We start from the raw sequence: 22355 nt of genomic DNA, 5'->3' as shown, positions 1-22355 counted from the left end.
CCTATACATAGCTATATGGATCACTTTTTCCCCAAAATGAGTTCCTAGATATACTAATGTTAGAGCTATGTGTGTCAGGGGTGGGCCCACTCTAATTAAATGGAATCCAGATGAATACCAAAAACTTTTGAAACAAAACTAGGTATATGTAGTGTATAATACATATATGCATGTGAAGTAGGAAAAAAAATTGATGTATTGAACCCAAAAGCAAAAGGCACATCATTATGAGCCTTAATCCGGCCTCCGTCCTCTAAATCTCTTTCATGGGCTGACCACAGCCCAATTAGCTTAGACCCACGCCCTAACAATTCCCCAAGTCCCCTGGCCGCCCTCAACATCGTTCGCCCAACGCCTGCCTGCCCCAACGCTATCACCGCTGCATCCGATACACATGCCGTGCACACCAGCCCATTGTTGCCCCAAGCTCCGCACAAATAGGGACGACAATTATGTTCGATTACCTATTTATCCGTGGGTAAAAACTTTATTAGTGTCAAGTATGTTCTTTGCTTTATACCCATGGTTATGTTATTGGTTCAGAACCTATGCCTAATGGGTAAATATGCATTATGGCATAGGTATAGGTAGCCACTACACATGTCTAGTTCACCTGTTTAAAAGGATAGTTACAAGCCTATAAGAAGGGGGGTTGACTAGGCCAATTACAAAAAAATAGTGAAAGCATGAGATAGCATGAATAGGAATATCCAATCACATCGGATATTCCGATGGGTACATCGGAAGTTTGATATTATCAGATCAGAGGCAATAAATTCAAACAACAACTATCTAAAAACACTGCTCAACTAGGAGACACAATGCAATTTAGTTAGCTGCAAAAAATATATGAAAACGGCAAGAAAGCTATGAGTAAGACAAGAGAGCAATACCACATCGTTGAAAATTTGTTACCGAAGTTTAGATCCTTGAGGGGATCTTAATCTTCATTGAGAAGCTCACAAAGGGTCGAGTCTTCACCAACCCTTTTCTATAGAGGTTGCACAATTGCACTCCTTCACTAGTGGTATCTCTTTCCCGGTAGAGGTAAGCTTCAATCTTCACAAACTTTTCTTGGCCAACCACACATAGATCGGTGACTCAAGGATGACACCTAGCCATCTAGGGGCCCTCAACCCCCAAGAGTAATAAACGCAACAATAACTCCTCGGAATTGAAAAACTAGTGCTCAAAATAAATCAATGAGGCGCCAAGCACGAGATTCTCTAAAACCAACTCACTCGCTAAAGAATCAAATCAAGCAAGTCAAGGAGGAGAGGTTCCCAACAAGGCTTAAAAGTGAATCTCAAGAAGCTCAAAGCCAAGAGCAACGAATGTTCAGTGAGACGTGCAACCTTGCCTTGAAGGATGGAAGGGATATTTATGCCACCACTCAAAATCCACCCATTGGGGGCAAAGATTCGTCGGATCAGAACATTCAATCGGGTAATCAAAATGTCCTATCTAGTTGGATCCGAGGTCCCTCAATTCTGCCAGTCTGAAGCCGTTGGACATTCTGACGATAATATCAAACTTTTGATATTTATTGAAATAGAACATGAAGGTACAAGAACGGAACTTCCAATAGTATCTCAAATGTTCTATTATGTTATCCAACAGAACCGAAGTCATGCTTGTCAGATATTCTGATGGCCCATTGGAATTTCCGATAATTACTGAGAAAAAAACACTTCAGAAACTGATAGAAGATCCGATCCACAACTTGATTGTCCAAAGATTCTCACAACAGAACCAGAGTTCACCATATTACAACAACACATCGGACATTTCGATTAGTTGAAAATACTAGAATTTTAAGAAGGTTTTCAAAGAGAAGCACCTTTTGAAAATAGTATTGAGCACCGTATTTCCAACCCTTGGTTTCAAAGTGACATCCCTTTTTATAGTACGACTTATCTAGCACTCAACCTTATTTAACATTGCAACATATCTTTCTCTATATCGACCATCACGTTGAATATGAAGGGGATTGCTTGACACCCATCTTTGAAGGGCTAAGTTTCTTACAAAATACTTAAGATAAAGCGGTTAGTCCTTCCTAGTTAATTGCCATTAATCATCAAAATCAATTATGAGCCTAGATACACTTTCTTTGTTTACTAGCCAAATCTAATCCATACATAAGTTTTATTAATTCATTAATATGTTAATGAATGGTTAAGTTAAACTTTAATTTATACATTACACTATATATGATATGTACATTTTAAGTTAATTTCATGTTTACGTTGTTCAAAACATTGTAGCGCATAGTTAATCCATGGGTAACATTATTTATCATATAAATTTTCTATTGTGTATAGCAAGTATATATAGTAATGTGTAAATGGGTAAACCTATGTGTATATGACACGAGTAATGGGTATGAGCAATGTTTCATACTTGTCACGGGTGGTGGGTATACCCATGGACAGTAAATTCTCGTGTGCATAGGTATGGTTATGCACTACCCGTTCCCGTCGTGCCCGATTGTCATCCCTACCCACAACGCCTCCAGGTCCCGCTAGCCAGCTATCGCCGTCAGTGTCATGAGCTGTCGTGCGAAATAATCTACAATCAACATCCACCATGCCGAGCAATGGAGCAGCTACTAGGGACAAGTGAGACAATGTGATCGTGTGCGAGAGTGGCTTGATCAGATTTTAGGCTAGAAATATGCCCTGTTTTTTAGTGTGGCATTCTTTGGAATGTCATGTTGGGCCTCGTGGATGAGTTGCTTGTATCTAGCATGAAACAAGAAATCTCATTGCATTTTAGAATCTGACAAGTATCTTGCATGATTGTGGTGAAGATGACATGGAACAACACAATGCTGTCGATAGTACTATTTTTTACATTATAGCCCCTTCAAAAAAGTTTATCACAAATAGGCCCTTCGAAAAACTTCAAAAAATGGACCATTTTGCTTGGCACCAAAGACGATGGCGCCGAGACCTCGATCCTCGTGACGGCTAAGTTATTGACATAGAAAAGGTTAGCGCCAAAGACATTGTCACTAAGGACCTATTTGCTAAAAATATTAGGAAAAAATCGACACCAATATGGCCGGTGCGAAGGACGTATTTGTAAATATTTTTCTTATGTATAGATCATTTTTCCAAAATCATTTTTACAAAATAGGTTCTTGGTGGCGTTGACCTTCTGCATGTCTTAGCTACTAGGAGCAAGGGTCTTGGCGCCAAAGTCAATAGCATTGAAAGAAATGTCCAGTCTTGGTTGAATTTTTTTAGGAGTCTATTTATAAAATAAGTTTTCTAAAATGGCTGAAATATAAAAAATCGATCATAGAATGAAATCATGCTACTGGATAGATCGGACGACCATGCGTTCATCCAGTGGTCGATGAGGCCGGTGCCTGACGTTGCAGTTGGTCATCATGTGCAAGGGAAAAAGGATGACTCCCATCATCGCCTTTGTATGCTGCAAGAAGAAGGTCCTAGACCTAGCCATCATTAGTTGAGATCGTCAGATTGGTCCTCTATGGATGTATTTGGTTGGAGGGATTTTATGGGTTGGGATGAAGCCAACCTGGTTTTGCTCTTGTTTGATTTGGGAGCCCAAAGGAGTAGGTCGGACCTAGGAGCTAATATTCTAGCCAGATTCAGAATCTGGCAAAATTTGCCGGACCGAGCCGACTGTCACAGCCGGAGTTTAATCCTAAGCCTTAATTCGTAAAAGAAATTCGTAAATAATAATGGCTTAATTAACTCAGGAAAAATCCCTCTAAAGAGATTAATTTAATTAAATCGAGGTTCACAAATCGATTAACTGGATTTAAACTCAAATTACAGAAGTATAAAATTTGGCCAAACAAATTAATTTAAAATTCGGCAGAAGTGGGGCTTTCCTTTTTCCCTGCTTTTTCTTTCTTTTCCCTTCCTTCTCAAATTGGGCCGGAGTCCAATTTTCCTCCTCTCTCTTTTTCTTTTTCCTTTTTCTTTTTCCCCTCTCCCTTCCCGGGCCGGCCCAGCCGAGCCAGCCCATCTCCTCGCTCGGCCCAGCTCGCCCGCTCCCCGCCTTGGCCCAGCCGCCGCCGGCCTCCACCTTTCCTCCGCGCGCGCTCCCCCTCCTCCTCCTGGGCCGCCGTTCGGCCCAACGCCCGCCTCCACCTCGGCCCAGCTTCGCCCGAGCTCGCGCCCCGCGCCGCGCGAAGTCCGCTTCGCCTCCCTCCCGGTCGAACCGAGCCCGCGCCGCCGTCGGGGACGAGCCGGACTCCGCGCGCCGCCGTTGCAACCGCTACCCCCGAATCCGTCGTCGTGCCCGACTCGGTCTCCACCTGCCGCCCTGCCCTAGCCAGCCTCCCCGCGCCATAAATACCCCGCCGCCTCGCGCCACCGCTCACCTTTTCCCCTACGCCACTGACCGCCGCCACGCCCAACGTCGCCACCGCCGATCGATCTCGCGAGCCGTCGCCGTTCTCGCGCGTCGCCAGCCGTCACCACCCGTTCCCGCTCGACGCCGTCTCACCGCCGTCCTCAAAGCCGCCGGTGAGCATCCGCATCTCTTTCCCCTCCTATTTTTCCCTCCCGCCGCCGTCGTCGGGCGCCACGCGCTGTCTCCTAGCCGTCGCCGCCCCTCCGCCCGTCACCACCTTCGCCTCGCCGTCGCCGACGCAACCCCGTCGTCGCCGGAGCGCCGCCAACCTCCTGTCGCGCTGCCGACGTCGCCCTCCCCGAGCCGACGCTGCCCTCCTCTCGGCGCAGTCTCCGTCGCCGGCTATCGCGTCGCCACTCTCCGCCGGCGCCGCTCGTTCCTACCGTCGCCGCCCATCGCCGCCCGCTCGGCCGGCCGCCGCTTCCCTCATCTCCCGGCCAAACTCCTCTCCCTCCCCTCTCTGCCTCGGGTCACCGACCGGTGGTCCCCACCGGCCGGGCCTCCTCTCCCTCTCCCCCCTCTCTCTGGCCGGTGGGCCCGACCTGTCAGTCGTCGACCGTCCTCTCACCCTCTCTCCTCCCGCGGGGCCCACGGGACAGCCGCCGCCCTCCCCTTCCTCTCTCCTTCCCCGTGGTCCCACCTGTCATCCACCCGTCTCCCCTCTCTCCCACCGACAGGTGCCCCCACTTGTTGGCGCCGCCACCTCACTCCTCCGCTGACGTCAGCAGCCCCATTTAATTGCGCAATAATTGATTTATGACTTTTCTGTTTAGTTTAAAAACCCAGAAAACTTCTAAAATTCATAATTAATTCATCTAGTCTCCGTTTAGGCCCATTCAAATTTCATTAAATTCATAAAATTATCAAGAATCCATTAAAAATACTTTCTTTTACTGTTTCAGTAGAGTTTGTGTCTGTTTTATTTATTTTTGTGCTTTGTCGCTTAGATTCGGACTCCGCCGAAGAGCCGGTTTATTTCGAGATTGTCGCCGAAATACCCCAGGGGCCAGAAAGAGCAAGGCAAGTGGCACTCATCTTTGATCATATTGAGCCTATTATTGCAAATTCCCCGCTTTATTTATTCAAATATGCATTGTTTTAATTAAAGTATTTACTATTTATTTTCCGGGTAATCTCTATTATTATGCCGTTGTTTACCCAACTTTGTTCATGCTAGACCAGGGGTAACTTGACTAGAGCTAGGCCTAGGTTAATGCTTAGCCGTGCTTAGATCAAGTAGCTTATGGGATCATTTAATAATCATGATTAGCTCTGAATAGCTGTAATAATGATTCATTACCCGGTTCGTGTTAATGCCAACTAAAATATTGCTAATGGTGGGTCGTGGGTGCTTGGTTTTGAGAGTCGCACCCATGACAATTAAGGACCGGTTCGTAGGAAACCCTAGAAGTTATTTCCGTGCTAACCACATGCCAGAATGGGCAACGGTGGGATTTGGAGTGTAATTGCGAACTATTCGACGTACCCAGGCAGTTGAGCGTGATGGAGTATGGATGAGAGTCGTGGTGTAACGATGGCCTATGCTGCTTTCGGATTCACCTAGGCACAAGAGGGGACTGCCCGACTTGTTTAAAGGAGGGGGCGAAACCTGAAGTATGGTGCGAATGGATAGGGAGGGTTATGCGACGGGTCCTACCATAGTTCCCTTTCCGGTATGCCATGGTGGTATGTTGGCGCATGTTCAAGTGTAGTGGGACTATGTCTTGTGGGTACAGTAGTACACCTCTGATCAGAGTAAAATCTATTCGAATAGCCGTGCCCACGGTTAAGGGCGAGCTGCCAGCTTCACTGTGATTAGTGGAACATTTAATGACCTGGGTAAACTGGCTTTCGCTTGGGACTACTGCAACGTGGTGTAACATTGGACAGTGTTGTGGTATTTTACAACTGTTATTTACTTATCCTTTAATGTATTTAATTACTTTTGTTTAGTTTAATCTCTGTTATTTATTTAAGTGCTGCTTTATTGCAACTAACCCTTGTTCAGTTTAATCTCTGTTATTTATTTAAGTGCTGCTTTATTGCAACTAACCCTAAGCCTGTCCTTGGTGATCCTTATGCATCATTTATTACCCTTTTTTCCGTGCTACTTGTTGAGTACGGTGGTTTGTACTCAGCTTTGCCCAATTTCCCCCTCCAGAGTTAGAAGTGGGATCCGATGGAGGTGACTCTCAGAAGTGAGCTGGTCTGCCGTCGAAGCATTGCTTGTGGAATGGAGCCGTACCCGCCGGAGCTAGTCTACATTTCTTTCCGCTGCATTTTTTTGTTAGAATAAATGTTATTTTCAGTTGTTTCTAAGAACGATGGTGATGTAATAAACATTATCTTTTTGTGTACCCTGGCTGGTCCTGGACAGAGATTTTAATACACAATTAAGTTCAGAAATTCGTGCGAGGAATTTTTGGGTGTGACACCGACCCAGCCGCGTGCGCGTGCGCGCGTGAAGAGGGCCCACGCAAGGGTGAACTCTCCAGAAAAAATCAACGGTGCGTAAACCGCATCTCCCTCCTCTACTCGCGATTTTTCTCCCCCTCGGTGTTTCTTCCTCGTAGGCAGCTGCGACAGCGACAGGGGGAGAGGAGGCTGCGGCGGCGACAGGGAATAGATCGCTGCCGGCGTCAGGTGCTCCCCTCCCTTCCTCTTTGCCTCCCGCGCCTCGTCCTCGCTATCGGAAGACGGCGGCAGCGAGGCCGATGGTCCATTTTCAGCCGATGGCGTTGGATGCAGGGTTTGCAAAACCGCGAAAACCGTGGCGGTTACCGCGGTAACCGTGCTCTCTACGGAGACATGGTTTCGGTAAGCCGCGGTAACCGAGTTTAAATTTGAGGAGAATTTAAAAAAATTGAGAAAATTTAATGAAAAAAATATATGTGGTATATGTTGATATATAGTGTAGTTTTGTCAAAGAAATTAATGAAAAAATGTATGCCCAGTGTAATTAAAAATCATAAATGAGTATTTCGGGAAACAAAATTGAAAAATAGCCTATTGCAAGTAATATTTCATAGGAAGATGGTCAAGAATATTTTGTGTTGAGTCATTATTAATTTACACTAGACACTAGAGTACATAATGTTGAAATACAAATATACAACGATGGATATATAGAAAATATGTATAGAGAAAAATTATACGTGCATCTTAGTATGTACATAATAGTTTTATTCGTAATAATGGGTAGTAGGTAGTTGTGACGCAACAATCAAAATGAAGTTATTATTACTTGTTATTGGATAAATTATTTGGTGAAGGGTGATATGCCGGTATATGTTTGTATGTTGCAATATTAAGAATTTAGAAAATGTCATATGAAAATTTTCTTGTTTTCCCTATAACATGTCCTATTGTCATAAATATAGTCGCAAAAATATTTTTCTACTTTTCATGTATTTTTTTTAGATTTTTTAAAGTTTTTTTGCATTTGACATCACACCCGTGGTCTCCTCGCGGTAACCGCGGTTTCCTCACGGTAACCACGGTTTCGGCTACAAAAACCACGCGGTAAGCCGCGGTAACCGCCGTTCTCATGTGTTGTTCCAGCAAGTAGGTACCGTGGTTTTCGTGGCTTACCGTGGCAAACCATGCGATAAGCCGCGAAAACTGCGTGAGTTTAAATTCAAATTTTTTGGATTCAAATTCATCCCAGTTTTTGTGGTTACCGTGCGGGATCTGCGAGAGCGTGGTACCGCGGTTTTAGCGGCTTGCGGTAAGGGAAACCCTGGTTGGATGTCTTCCTGGCGACGAGGCTGTCGAGGAGAGAGATGAAGCTGAGGCACCCGACGAGCACTTCTTGCTGCCCTTCACTGATGTGCAGGTCCTTCTGGATGAATATGATGCATCCGCTCATCACTCCAACATCTGCAAATCGGCAGTACCGTACAACAAGCGGTTAACATTTCGTGCGAATTTCATCCATTTCAAAGTTTAATCGATTGTTCAAGCGTGTCATTTGTTGCTTGCTGATTGGCTTGTCAATGTTTTAAAAATCCTACTTATGTGTGAAGAATTGTAATGCATGCATGTAACTGTTCTCAGTTTGTAACTTCACGTATTTGTTGTGAGGAGATAATCTCACCTTTGCATATGAGTAGATTACTCTGCCTACTTGTCCTACCAAAATTCCTCCATCCAAATACAGGATAGGTGGTTCCATCCATTTACATTTCTCTAACTAAACAGAAAATATGCTCGCTCTAACCTTTTATCCAAATAGAAAAATGGAACCGCTCTATTAAAAAAACAGGAATAGATCCAACCCATTTTAACTCATCCAAAACAGGAATAGATCCAACCCATTTTAACTCATCCCCAAACCAAACACACCCTATATCTAACCTAACAGAAAATGTGCATGGCAACGATGGCCATGAGCTGATATATCGTTTGATTGGGTTGCTTTCGAGATAGATTAGATGTTAGGACCCAGCGAAGTTGGCTTTAAAGAATTAATCAATGGCTATAATATATATATATATATATATTCTTGAATTAAATTCAAGATTTAATCTATTAAACACATATCTCTTTATTTTTTTTTCTTCTTAAAATATATTTAGCAGAATGCAAATGATTAATTGTTTGATACGAAGTATTATAATTGGGACAAAACTAATTAGTTATTAAGCAGAGTACGTGACGTTTAAATATGAATTAAAATATATTTGATGAAGTGTAATTTGCATGCTCAATAAATTAACTGGCGATCATATCCAAATTCTCGGTTGCACGTGCCTTGCTCTCGTGTTCCTCTTGCTTACGCCGCGTTCGGCGTTCCGCAGTTGGTAGAGGGTGCGTTAGCTGTCCCACGCGGATAACGTAGTAATAGATTAGTACATGATTAATTAATTATTAATTACTAAAAATATAAAATATATTAATATGATTTTTTTAAAACAATTTTTCTATAGAAAATTTTCATAAAAAATACACCGTTTAGCAGTTCAGTAAACGTGCACATGGAAAATGAGTGTATTAGATAACTAGCCGGTGTGCCGAACACGACCTATTACTATTTACGTTATGCCTACGTCATCCACTGGAGAAATTGATCCTGTAGCCAGACTGCTTGAGAGGACGAGGGAGATACGGCGGCCAAAACAACTGGGCTACGAGAACACGAATGAGTGGGATTCAAAATTAGGGCCCAATATTTTTATTGGAAATATTAGATTTAAAAGTGAGGCCCATAGTGATTAACGTAAACTGAACGGTCACGATGAGATGATCCATCTAATCAATGGTTGGAACTTTCTGTTTAACGTGAGAGTTCATAGAAAGTGTCAAATTAGTATAGGTATAGATATATATATATAGCCTCTCTACTTATTCTCATTTCAAATACCCACCCTCAAAATCTTGGATTCACCCCTGCTGGGTGCACCCCTCGTCACTGTATCATTGGCAAGAAACAACAATTGTTGTTCGAAGCCAAGACAGTGGCTTGAGGGGACGCGACCAACACGTACGACGAAACTGTGCAGCGAATCAATTCCCAACACACCGAAACAGTAACCCAAAAAACAACTACTTCTAGAACCCAAAAGCTATCTGGCCCCACATGCCAGTGTCACCCATGCCGCCTCTCATTCCAACTAGTAGTACAATTACTGTAACAAAAAATTTTTCCGTTTCCATGTACCATCCATTTTATTTAAAATTTCTTAAAAAAATTAGTCACACGTAAAGTACTATTCATAATTTATCATCTAATAAAAACAAAAATATCAATAAAAAATTTGAATAAAACAAAAGTCAAAAATTATAGATACAAAGTGAAAAATTGGTTTATTTTGGGACGGAGGGAGTAAGCAACTAGCAACTCCTCTATATAGACCTTCAACTCTTCTCTTAAAACAACGGGCCAGAACTCGAAACAATTGACCAAATGGTTCCTCGTTTAGAGGATTCCATCGCCATCATCTAGAAGGCAAGAGAACGCACCGCGATTAGGAGCCGCATCTGGAAGGGAATGAGATTAGCTCATTAGAACAGGTACAATATCAGACTATTACCCAGCTATAAACCTATTTTAGAGTGATAAGATAAAAGAGAGAAAAGCAGTGAATCACAGATTTATATCTAGTTGCAACATAAACTTTAACACACATGTGTATATAACATATGTGATCGAATATTAATTATTTAGTATATAATTAACTATTAAATTAACTATATTAAGTTAACTATAGATAATTTATAGCGAACGGTTCAGTATAAACTTAGCTCTTAGCCCAGCCACGGTGAGGTCATACACAAGCGGAAGCCGCCTAGTTTTTCTCCATCCGAGGGACGAGTCGCCCACGCGGCCCAGTAGGAGCCCACAGCTTGCGACTCCCCCCCTCTAGGCCCCGTTCCGTTCAATTCAACGGGTCCCGTTCCCGCTTCCTACTTAAAACCCCCCGCCTCCTCGTCGTCGTCTCCACCTCGATCTCCTCCCAACCAGCACGAGCGGCGTCGTCGTCGGCGCGCGCGGCGAGCTAGCTAAGCACGAGCGGGATCCACTAGAGAGGCGAGGGGGCCGGGTTTTGCTTGCATTTCAGGCGGTTTGTTGGGGGAGGCGGGGGAGAGATGGATACGGCGGCGGAGATGCAGAAGGTGGCGAGCCTCCGGAGAGGGGGAGGCGGGTCGTCGGCGTCGATGTGGTGGGGCGCGGACAACGGGGTGTTCTCGAGGTCGCGGTCGTCCTCGATGGCGGAGGAGGACGACGAGGAGGCTCTGCGGTGGGCGGCGCTCGAGAAGCTGCCCACGTACGACCGGGTGCGGCGCGCGATCCTGCCGATGGAGGGTGGCGCCGCCGCCGGCGGCGGGGAGGGAGGAGCCGGGGGTGCCGGCGGGGAGGCGGGTAAGAGGGTGGTGGACGTGCTCAGCCTCGGCCCGCAGGAGCGGCGGGCGCTGCTCGAGCGGCTCGTGCGCGTCGCCGAGGACGACAACGAGCGGTTCCTTCTCAAGCTCAAGGAGCGCATCGACCGGTGAGGACTGGCTGCGAAATTGTACAGCTTCATCGCGACGTCGCCGCGGTGGTGGCGGTTGCCTTGCCTGCCGGGTGTTTGATGATTTGCGCGTGCTTGGTTGTGCAGGGTGGGGATTGATATTCCGACGATCGAGGTGCGATTCGAGCACCTGGAGGCCGAGGCGGAGGTCCGCGTCGGTAACAGCGGCCTCCCCACCGTCCTCAACTCCATGACCAACAAGTTCGAGGAGGCCGGGAACGCGCTGGGCATTGTGCCCAACCGGAAGCAGACCATGCCCATCCTCCACGACGTCAGTGGCGTCATCAAGCCCCGCAGGTGAAAAGAGAAACGGGCATCACATTTTTATAATCGTTTCTGCTTTATACAATTTTTTTTTATGTATACAGTTTTCATGATTTATTGAGTGAGACTACGGAATGGTATTGGTGTGATACAGATCTGTATCACGTTTGATACCTATGTATTAATGTTCCAACAATATTCTGTTTTCTAGAATTTGATTTATGTTGGACATTTTGAACCATTCAAACATAATGCCTTACCATACTATGGCTGTGTTCGGCAGCAGGTTAAATAACTAGCGTATAAAATATAGTAATAGATTAGTACATGATTAATTAATTATTAGTTATAAAAATTGGAAAAATAGATTAATATGATATTTTAAAGCAACTTTTTTATAGAAAATTTTGACAAAAAACACAACGTTTAACAGTTCGGGATGCGTGCGCGTGAAAACGAGGGAATCTGGGTTAGTAAGAGGGGAGACGAATGGGGCCTATGTATGGGATGTCGGTTCCTCGAGACACAAAATGATATAGAGTACATACCTAAAAGTTCTTGCAAAACTCTTCCAAACAAAATTATTAACCGTTTGATTTAATCAGTTCTTTGCATTAGACATGTCGATGTAAAGTTGATTTGTGTCTTGTTGAGGGTTTTTCTTACCATCCTTAAAAAGTATCTTGAGGTACTAAAAATTTTAGTATAAAATTATAGTAACTCAAGGTATATTGTACCTAAAAGTACCAACATTTTACACTAGAAAATATGATACCTTGAGATATCTTTTTAAGGATGTTAAAAAAGTTCTCTTGTTGAAGGTAGACTAACCAAGATGCCTCTCTTGTAATTATTATTATATTTTTTGTGCAGGATGACTCTGCTATTAGGCCCGCCAGGGTCTGGCAAGACCACCCTGCTACTCGCTTTGGCTGGAAGGCTCAACAAAGACCTCAAGGTTTGCAACATTTCTGTTCTTTATTTTGTAATAGCTGCAATTTAATGATGCCTTTATCAAACCAACATGTATTCCCACATATGTGTGCTCTTCATTTTTTGGTATATATTAGTATATTTGTATATGGTTAGCCAAAAATAAGAAAACTCTTTAGGAAATGCGTAAATGGCTTACGCATCATTGCATTAAGATGGTGGAAACAAACAAAGTTTTCATGTCCCAAAATAAACAAGTAGTAAATTTAAGGCGCCTTCCAAGTGCTGCTTGTCACTCTTGCTCCCCCTACCTCTAATCTATAGATGGCCATCAGGCCCGCCCGGCACGGCCCAATAACCACACTGGGCCATGTCGTGCCAGCCCACGTGCAACACCGACCGCCCAGGCATGGCCCAATAAGCCTCGGACCGTGCTGGGCCAACTCGGAAGCACGATGGGCCGAAGCGTAAATAAGTTACAATTCCTCCCTTACCTCTTTGGGCTGTGCGAATAAGTCTATTTTTCTTCCCTCTTCTTTAGGCTATGTCTTTTATAGCTAAAATAAGTCTATTTTACATACCTTCCGTTTTGGTCCTAGCCTTATATAACTAAATAAAGTCTATTTTAGATCCTTTATTTTTTCATCTACCGTGTCAGGCTGGCCCACGTGCCAAGGCAGTGGCCCAGGCACGGCCCAACGGTCGGGCCGGGCCAGCACGAGCCCGATCCCCGTCATGCTAGGCCATGCTCGGGCCGGGCCAAATTGCCGTGCTATGGGTCGGGCCTCGGGCCATATGGCCATCTATACTCTATTCCTTTGTACATAACGCTTTTCAGCTTCTTCTAAATTAAACATCGGGGCTTTAGAAAAAAGAAACAATGTGTAATGGGGTCAAAATATTGTGCAGTTCTCTGGCCAAGTGACTTATAATGGACACCAGATGGATGAGTTTGTGCCACAGAGGACAGCTGCATACATCAGCCAACATGACCTTCATATTGGGGAAATGACTGTTCGGGAGACACTCGCATTCTCAGCACGCTGTCAGGGTGTTGGGACTCGCTTTGGTATGATTATGTGCAAGTCACAAAACCACAATTAGATATATTCTTTTCTGCAAAATTGACCTTTTTCTAGATCGTCATTGGATTGATTGATATGCTTATAAAGTTCTCATATTTTGTCGTTAGATATGCTAACCGAGCTGTCAAGGCGAGAGAAGGCAGCAAATATTAAGCCTGATGCTGATATTGATGCATTTATGAAGGTAAAAAAATTGCAAATCCAGTATAAAATTAGAATCATTCCGGTCTATATTTATGATTTTCATGACAAGGTAACTAATTGAGTGGACACATGCTATAAATTTTGTCTTTAACTTGATCAGGCTTCAGCAATGGAGGGACAAGAGACCAATTTGATTACAGACTATATACTGAAGGTACCTGCATCTTTGAGCTACAATAGCTAATGATTTCAGGTTTTGTTAAGCAGAATCTTCTTGTTTAGTACCTTACATGTTACATTGCAGATATTAGGACTGGAAATATGTGCAGACACGATGGTAGGAGATGATATGGTGAGGGGTATATCCGGTGGACAACGAAAGCGTGTCACCACAGGTAAATGGATGAAATTTCACTTTAAGAACATGGGATTTGCAGAACAATTTTGTGATTTGCTATTTCTTGCAGGTGAAATGCTTGTTGGGCCAGCCAATGCACTTTTTATGGACGAGATATCAACTGGGCTCGACAGCTCAACTACATTCCAGATCGTGAAGTCACTCAGACAGGCCATCCACATCCTCGGCGGCACAGCAGTCATCTCCCTCTTGCAGCCTGCCCCTGAGACATACGACCTATTTGACGACATCATACTCCTCTCTGATGGCCAGATTGTGTACCAGGGCCCTCGAGAGGGTGTGCTCGAATTCTTTGAATTGATGGGATTCAAGTGCCCTGAGAGGAAGGGTGTTGCTGACTTCTTACAGGAAGTGAGTGATTCTACTATCATACAAAATATGTGTACAAATTTATTTGTTACTTACCTACATGGAAATTCTGAGCAGGTAACTTCCAAGAAAGATCAGAAGCAGTACTGGATGCATCATGAGAAGCCCTACCGGTATGTGCCAGTAAAGGAATTTGCTGGTGCATTCCAGTCATTCCACACGGGGAGAAGTATAGCAAACGAGCTTGCCACTCCATTTGACAAGAGCAAAAGCCATCCGGCTGCATTGACCACCTCGAGATATGGTGTCAGTGCCATGGAGCTGCTGAAGGCAAATATTGATAGGGAGTTCTTGCTTATGAAGAGGAATTCCTTCGTCTATATCTTCAGAACCTGCCAGGTTTGTTAGAGATTCATTCAAATAAAGACTAAAGAGTAACTGGTTTATGTGAAAAAAACAACAACATGACTGACTTCTTGCTTAATTGGAATGGCAGCTGATGGTGGTGTCGTTAATTGCTATGACCCTCTTCTTCCGTACAAAGATGCATCGTGATTCAGTAACGGATGGAGTCATCTTCATGGGCGCACTCTTCTTTTCTGTGATGATGATAATGTTCAATGGTTTATCTGAGTTACCACTAACTATTTTTAAGCTACCAGTTTTCTTCAAGCAGAGAGACCTTTTATTCTTTCCAGCATGGACCTACACCATACCCACATGGATCCTCAAGACCCCAATGTCATTTATTGAGGTCGGTGGGTTTTGTTTCATGTCATACTATGTGATTGGGTTTGATCCGAATGTAGGCAGGTGAGATTTTTTGATAAAACCAGTGGTTAGTGTAATTTATGAAATTTCTTTCACTACCTATTCTTTACTCCTGAATTGTTGCGCAACATTAGGTTCTTCAAGCAGTATCTGCTTATGTTAGCAATCAACCAAATGGCAGCGGCAATGTTCAGGTTCGTTGGTGGGGCAGCAAGGAACATAATCGTTGCAAATGTCTTTGGTTCATTCATGTTGCTAATCTTTATGGTTCTGGGTGGTTTTATTCTAGTAAGAGGTAAAACTTCATCCTTGTTTCATTCTATACAATGTTAGTTCATCTTATGTTTGCATTTTTTTTGCCAAGGAGATTCTTATTTACGTATGAACTGGCAGAGAAAGTGAAGAAATGGTGGATTTGGGGATATTGGATCTCCCCAATGATGTATGCACAGAATGCCATCTCAGTGAATGAGTTTTTGGGGCACAGCTGGGTCAAAGTCTTGAATAATTCTCTTTCCAATGAGACCCTAGGCGTGCAAGTCCTCACGGCCCGTGGAGTCTTCCCAGAAGCCAAGTGGTATTGGCTTGGCTTTGGTGCATTGCTCGGATTCATCATGCTCTTCAATGGTCTCTTTACTCTTGCACTAACGTACCTGAAACGTGAGTTCCTTCCCAATTGGTTTGCTATTTGTTTGTTTTATTTTGAAAGAAAAATAGCTGCAGTAGCTTTGCCTCATATCTTAATTTTTACATTTTTGAGAAGGTATCATGAGGTACCACTATTTTCTATATAAAATTTGATATCTCTTGGTACCTTAGATACTAAAAGGTACCAAATTTTATATTGAAAACAGTGGTATCTCATGGTACCTTCTCAAGGATAGAAAAATTGCTCCTAAGAAAATAACAATAAAAAACAACACAACAGCACCAAGAAACACCTCAAAAAGAGATTTGCTCTAGTATAACAAAAAATACCTCAAAATCATCAAATTTGCTGATTGTTCTTACCTTAAATGGGTTTTTCTTGATTTTCAGCCTATGGTAAGTCCCAGCCATCAGTATCTGAAGAGGAGCTGAAGGAGAAGCAAGCAAACATAAATGGTAATGTTCTAGACGTTGTTACCATGCCATCAAGTACTAATCAAGCAATAGCTGGCAATATCGAAATTGGTACAGAAATTGCTGATAATTCTCAACCTACGCAAAGGGGTATGGTTCTCCCTTTTGCTCCTCTTTCACTCACTTTCGACAACATCAAATATTCCGTCGACATGCCACAGGTAAGATATTTCAATTTCTTAACTTATATTATCCACCAGCAAATAAATGATGAAGTTCCTCATGACCTATATTTAAAATTCAGGAAATGAAAGCGCATGGAGTAGCTGATGATCGGTTGGAACTTCTCAAAGGTGTCAGTGGGTCTTTCAGGCCAGGAGTGCTGACTGCGCTTATGGGTGTTAGTGGTGCTGGAAAGACTACTCTGATGGATGTGTTGGCAGGGAGAAAGACAGGTGGGTATATTGAAGGAAACATCACCATATCAGGGTACCCAAAGAAACAAGAGACATTCGCACGTGTATCAGGATATTGCGAGCAGAATGACATCCACTCACCGCAAGTAACAATATTTGAGTCATTGCTTTTCTCAGCCTGGCTCCGGCTTCCCAAGGATGTAGATTCAAACACAAGAAAGGTCAGTCAGACAAAATAGCTGCAATTCCTTCTCTCAGCTGATAATCAATGGATAAGCTTAACCTTTGTCTATGCAGATGTTTATTGAGGAGGTGATGGAGCTTGTGGAGCTCAAACCTTTAAGAGATGCTTTAGTTGGTCTTCCTGGAGTTAATGGTCTCTCAACTGAGCAGAGGAAGAGACTGACCATTGCGGTAGAGCTTGTTGCTAATCCTTCAATCATTTTCATGGATGAGCCAACTTCAGGGCTTGATGCCCGAGCAGCTGCCATTGTGATGAGGACAGTGAGGAATACTGTCGATACTGGTAGAACTGTGGTATGCACTATTCATCAGCCTAGTATCGACATATTTGAAGCATTTGATGAGGTGAGCATACCATGGAATATTTATTCCAACTTTTGGCAAAGAGCATGGTTGACTTGGTGAAAGTTAATTTATTTTGGCATGTTTTTCCAAACTTTTCATGTGAACGACGCTGGTCCTGTATTTTTTAAGATAATATATATGATCCTAAATGTTTTATTTACTCTGTAGCTTTTCCTCATGAAGCGAGGAGGAGAAGAAATATATGTTGGCCCATTGGGCCATAATTCTTCAGAGTTGATTAAGTATTTTGAGGTATAGTAATGTTATAGAAGTTCTAATATACTTTTGTTTGGTTTATTCAAAACTGTTGCTAATATTATATTCTTTTCATGTTCTCAAGGGAATCCAAGGAGTCAGCAGAATTAAAAATGGCTATAATCCAGCCACGTGGATGTTGGAGGTGTCAACAATTTCTCAAGAACAGGCACTAGGTGTCGATTTCTGTGATATATACAGGAAATCTGAACTCTTCGAGTGAGTAAACTACTTTACTTTATGTTAAATCCAGTAAATCAATTCTCGGCTCACTTGCAATCGTAGTAGTTAAAGCTAGAAGATTCTTAGGTGCTTTACGCCTTAGGTAACAAACCTACAAGAGCAAATACGTAAACTTCATTACAGTCGGTCAAAGTTACAGCCTTTTACAGATAATGCATCGTATATATGCAAGTATGATACATCGATACAAACAATTTAACTTGTGGTAAAATACAAGGCAATCGGTTTATCCATGCCGTTCAGTTTTGCAGTTTTCATTTGGATTGAACTTTCTTTTCTCCAAAGCAGTTTCAGTAGGGCTGCACTTGCATAAACTATTGTCAGCGTCTTAAGTTGATGTTATAGCAGCATTGTTAAGGTTTAATTTAAGAATGCTATGCAAAATAGCAAATGTTCAAGAGCTACAACGGTTCCACTACCACTGTGGCTCTATAGCAAATTTTTACTATTATTGAAAAATACCTCCAGATATAAAATACCTGGAGATACTAAATTTTATACTAGGAAAAGTAATACACAAGAATGATAAAATTGCTCCTAGCGGAAAACAGAAGTAGCATCCTCTGTAGGTCAAATTCACATTAGTAATTACAAATTGTCGTACAACTTCAATCGTTTTCACATTTTACTTGTTTAATTACTGAAGTTGTAAAAGAATTCAATATTGTCTGATGAATATTTTTATGCATTTATGAATAATTAAAAATGGAACTAAATCTGTACTATTACTTGGATATATTAGCTTTTAAGATAATCTTATCAATCAATTAGATTAACGTATGAAGTGACTGTTATACACATGTTTGCCTCTTACGCACTACATGTACTTCTCTGACATTTCAGTAGACATCTAAAAGTGCAAAATTATTATAAGTGGGAAGATTTAGGACATGAGATTCTGAAAAATTTTTAACTAAGAAGTGGTCAACATCTTTGTCAGCATGTGCCAGTTTATACAATTTTGGTAGTTGTTTTCAACGCATTGCCATGAACCATCATTATTGCAATCTGAGCATTGACTATTGCTATTTGTAGGAGGAACAAGGCGTTGATACAGGAACTGAGCACACCACCACCAGGCTCAAGTGAACTTTATTTCCCTACACAGTACTCACAATCTTTCTTAAATCAATGCATGGCTTGCCTGTGGAAACAGCACCTGTCATACTGGAGGAACCCTCCTTACAACGCCATAAGAATATTTTTCACAACCGTCATAGCTCTCCTCTTCGGTACTATCTTCTGGGACCTTGGTGGTAAAACGTATGTACCTATCATGTGCCATAAATCATATGACTAAAAACCATCTTCAAAATGTTATTTATGCACATTTTGCTTCTTTATCCAGGGGTCAATCACAAGATTTGTTCAATGCAATGGGGTCAATGTATTCCGCAGTGATGTTTATTGGCGTGCTAAACTCTCAATCAGTTCAGCCAGTGGTATCAGTGGAAAGGACAGTTTTTTACCGTGAAAGAGCTGCTGGCATGTATTCAGCTCTCCCGTATGCATTTGGACAGGTACATAGCTCGCATATGAATGCATCATTGCTTTTGCTGCTGATTGTTGTATTGCTGAGAAGCCTCACAGTAATCAAACTTCTCCTTTGCAGGTTACCATTGAATTGCCGTACACACTGCTCCAGTCTGCCATATATGGCATCATAGTATACTCGATGATTGGGTTCGAATGGACGGCGGCTAAATTCTTCTGGTACCTCTTCTTCATGTACTTCACGCTGCTGTACTTCACATTCTATGGCATGATGGCTGTGGGCCTGACACCAAGCTACCACGTCGCCTCAATCGTCTCCTCGGCTTTCTATGGCATTTGGAACCTCTTCTCCGGGTTCATCATCCCCAGACCGGTAACCGTCATCATCCTTATGGCCCCTGCCTTTAATTTCGTTTCACCATTTCTATAGCTCAATCTCTTTTTTTTTCCCTGATCGTGTGCCAGAAAGTTCCAATCTGGTGGAGATGGTATTGCTGGATATGCCCTGTTGCATGGACGTTGTACGGGCTGGTTGTCTCGCAGTTTGGTGATATTACGACGCCAATGGAAGATGGCACGCCCGTAAAAGTCTTCGTTGAGAACTACTTCGACTTTAAGCACAGCTGGCTGTGGGTGGTGGCCGTGGTGATCGTCGCATTCACCATGCTATTTGCCTTCCTGTTTGGCTTTGCGATCATGAAGCTCAACTTCCAGAAGAGATAGTGATTGATATAGGATTAGGAAACATGTCCTCATTATCATATACGAAATAATTTGTGCATATCGGTATAGCAAATAAATAGAAATTGAAATACTTGTTGTAGTGGTCATGGAAATTTTGGTGGTTTGTTCTCTTCCATTCTCTTGTAGTTGGAATTAAACATTTGTATACTAATTTGTAAATGATGTGCTGGCACTGGTACATTCTTTTATCATTGAGAAATTCAAATGTGTTAAATTTACCAATGAGCAATCTTTATATACGACCATCAATATCTCCTTGGAGAGGGGTTGAAGATGAAAGCAGGTGTATTACTGAAATTTAAAATTTATCATAGTTATGGTCATGTTAACACTATGCTAAAGATACGGGCATGAATACCTAGGATAAGTACATTGCTCTCAAATAAAAATGCTAAATTTTGCAGCTCTACAAGATAAATTCGTAAGAACGCAGTGCGACATGTTATGATATGCAATGCAAGATTTGTGTCAACAATCTCTTACCTCATCAGTTGGATTACTCTGTATCAATGCTGGGAAGTGGATCAAACAAAAAAAATCTCGTCATGAACTGGGAACAAGAACGGAAGTGCCGCCGCCCCACCGCAACTTCCTACAAGGTGACAACCCACAAACAAATTACTTTTTTCAGAATATAAGTATTCTTTTAGAATTTAAATTTCGTACCATAATATAAGTATTTCTGGTACTGTTCACAATATTAACCCTTCTAATTTTATCTCATGTACACTTTCACACATATGTATTTCTAGACATTGTATTTTTAACCTTAATCACTATTAAACAACTTATAAATGTTTATATTTTTGATATGTTTCTCAGTAAAATAGAGGGAAAAAAACGAGAACTTACTTGTGCGCGTGGATGTCGCGCGTAGCAAACTCCCCAAGCTCCCAGCGATCGGGAAGACGATCCCACCGATGCCTGCTCTGATCGTACCGCCTTCTCACGTGTTCTCCTGTTTTAGGCTGTGAGAACTGTTTGGCTAATCTGCTTTTGACCTTCTTTTGGGCTCATAAGAAAAATCATTTCTTTTCTAGGTTGGTCGAAGAATTAACTGATCATATTTTATCAGATTCATCTTTTCGTTTATATTTATGCTCATTAGCTAAAATTTAAAATTTAAAATTAAATTTGAGTTTTTTATCATAGTTTATTTTTTACTATTTGATTAAGATTGCGAAGAGCACATATGTCAGAGAGTTACTCCTTTAACAGGGAGTTGAGAACTACCCTTTTTAAGGTTCAACCCAAGGGAGTGGGTCGATTGAGCATGAGAGAGGATTGACGGTGTGAGGAGCGTCTAGATCAAACACATGAAGAACTAATGGGTATATAGGTTCGGACTGCTTGAAAGCATAATACACTACTCCTGTGATATGGATGATGGAGTATGAATCTGTCTCCTCCCCCTAGGCCTGGTCCTTTGGTTATATTTCTCCATGGTTGCTACAGTGCCGATGATGATAATTGTTTACAAAGGAAAGGATAAAATTTCCTTCAATAGGATAGCCACAGTACAACAATTAAAGCCTTCAAAATCCGCCCGCGTTGCCCCTGTCATCGTCCAATGCTAGATATCATCATGTGCCTAACACTTCCCCTATGTGCCCCCTGCTAGAAGTAAACGCCAGCCCCAAGTTCATCCCTTTTGTCATGTCTCCGCTCGGACAAGACAAGTGGAATGTGGCAGCTGATGGGTAATAACGACAATATGAATGGAGAGGTACAAACAACTAAAGGCGTGCGGACATCGGGCCAACCCTGGTCATCGCTTGAGCATACCTATTTAATGATCTGCCAGGAGTTGACATACGTAACCAGGGGTCAGTCTAGCACCTGACAGGTTGGTGGAGGGGGCTTGACCTGTTAGGTCATGGGAACCACAGAACTACAGGCATAGGAGGTGGGTGCTCGACACTCCCTCTATTCCTTGGTGGGTCTGGCGTCAAGCAGCCCCAATGCTCCTGTAGCCTTCAGTCGGTCCTAAGAAGAGCGTCCCAGTTTAGGACAGGGAATCTTAGTTCCCATATCACCGACAACGTATATAAAAGTTTTACCTACAAATTATTTTTAATCATTAATAAGCCATTTTGATTATGCATAATATAAGCCTACAGATGAGGCCATATTAAGATGACAAACTTGAAACTGGAGCAGGTTATATTTCAATCTGAACATGACTAGAGAATATGATAATCAAGTGTTTGTCTGACTATGAAGA

The 22355-nt window shown here is 42.6% G+C and overlaps 1 protein-coding gene across 1 annotated transcript; it reads left to right on the top strand.

Annotated features, from left to right (window-relative positions):
- The first annotated feature begins 10983 nt into the window (after nt 1-10983).
- LOC102705760 (ABC transporter G family member 35) lies at nt 10984-20297 on the top strand. The gene is made up of 21 exons (XM_006644290.2): nt 10984-11384; nt 11493-11702; nt 12543-12627; nt 13512-13671; nt 13795-13871; nt 13992-14045; nt 14136-14226; nt 14299-14600; nt 14676-14957; nt 15055-15371; nt 15464-15624; nt 15723-15989; nt 16368-16612; nt 16696-17028; nt 17105-17395; nt 17564-17647; nt 17736-17869; nt 18929-19156; nt 19242-19413; nt 19506-19760; nt 19853-20297. The coding sequence occupies exons 1-21, from the start codon at nt 10984-10986 to the stop codon at nt 20108-20110; spliced, it is 4407 nt and encodes a 1468-aa protein (XP_006644353.1). The 3' UTR covers nt 20111-20297.
- The last annotated feature ends 2058 nt before the right edge of the window (nt 20298-22355 follow it).

This window comes from Oryza brachyantha, chromosome 1, assembly GCF_000231095.2.
Source record: "Oryza brachyantha chromosome 1, ObraRS2, whole genome shotgun sequence".
Lineage (NCBI taxonomy): Eukaryota > Viridiplantae > Streptophyta > Magnoliopsida > Poales > Poaceae > Oryza > Oryza brachyantha.
The sequence above is the reverse complement of the archived record's forward strand: the minus strand, read 5'-3'. Positions and strand labels throughout refer to the sequence as shown.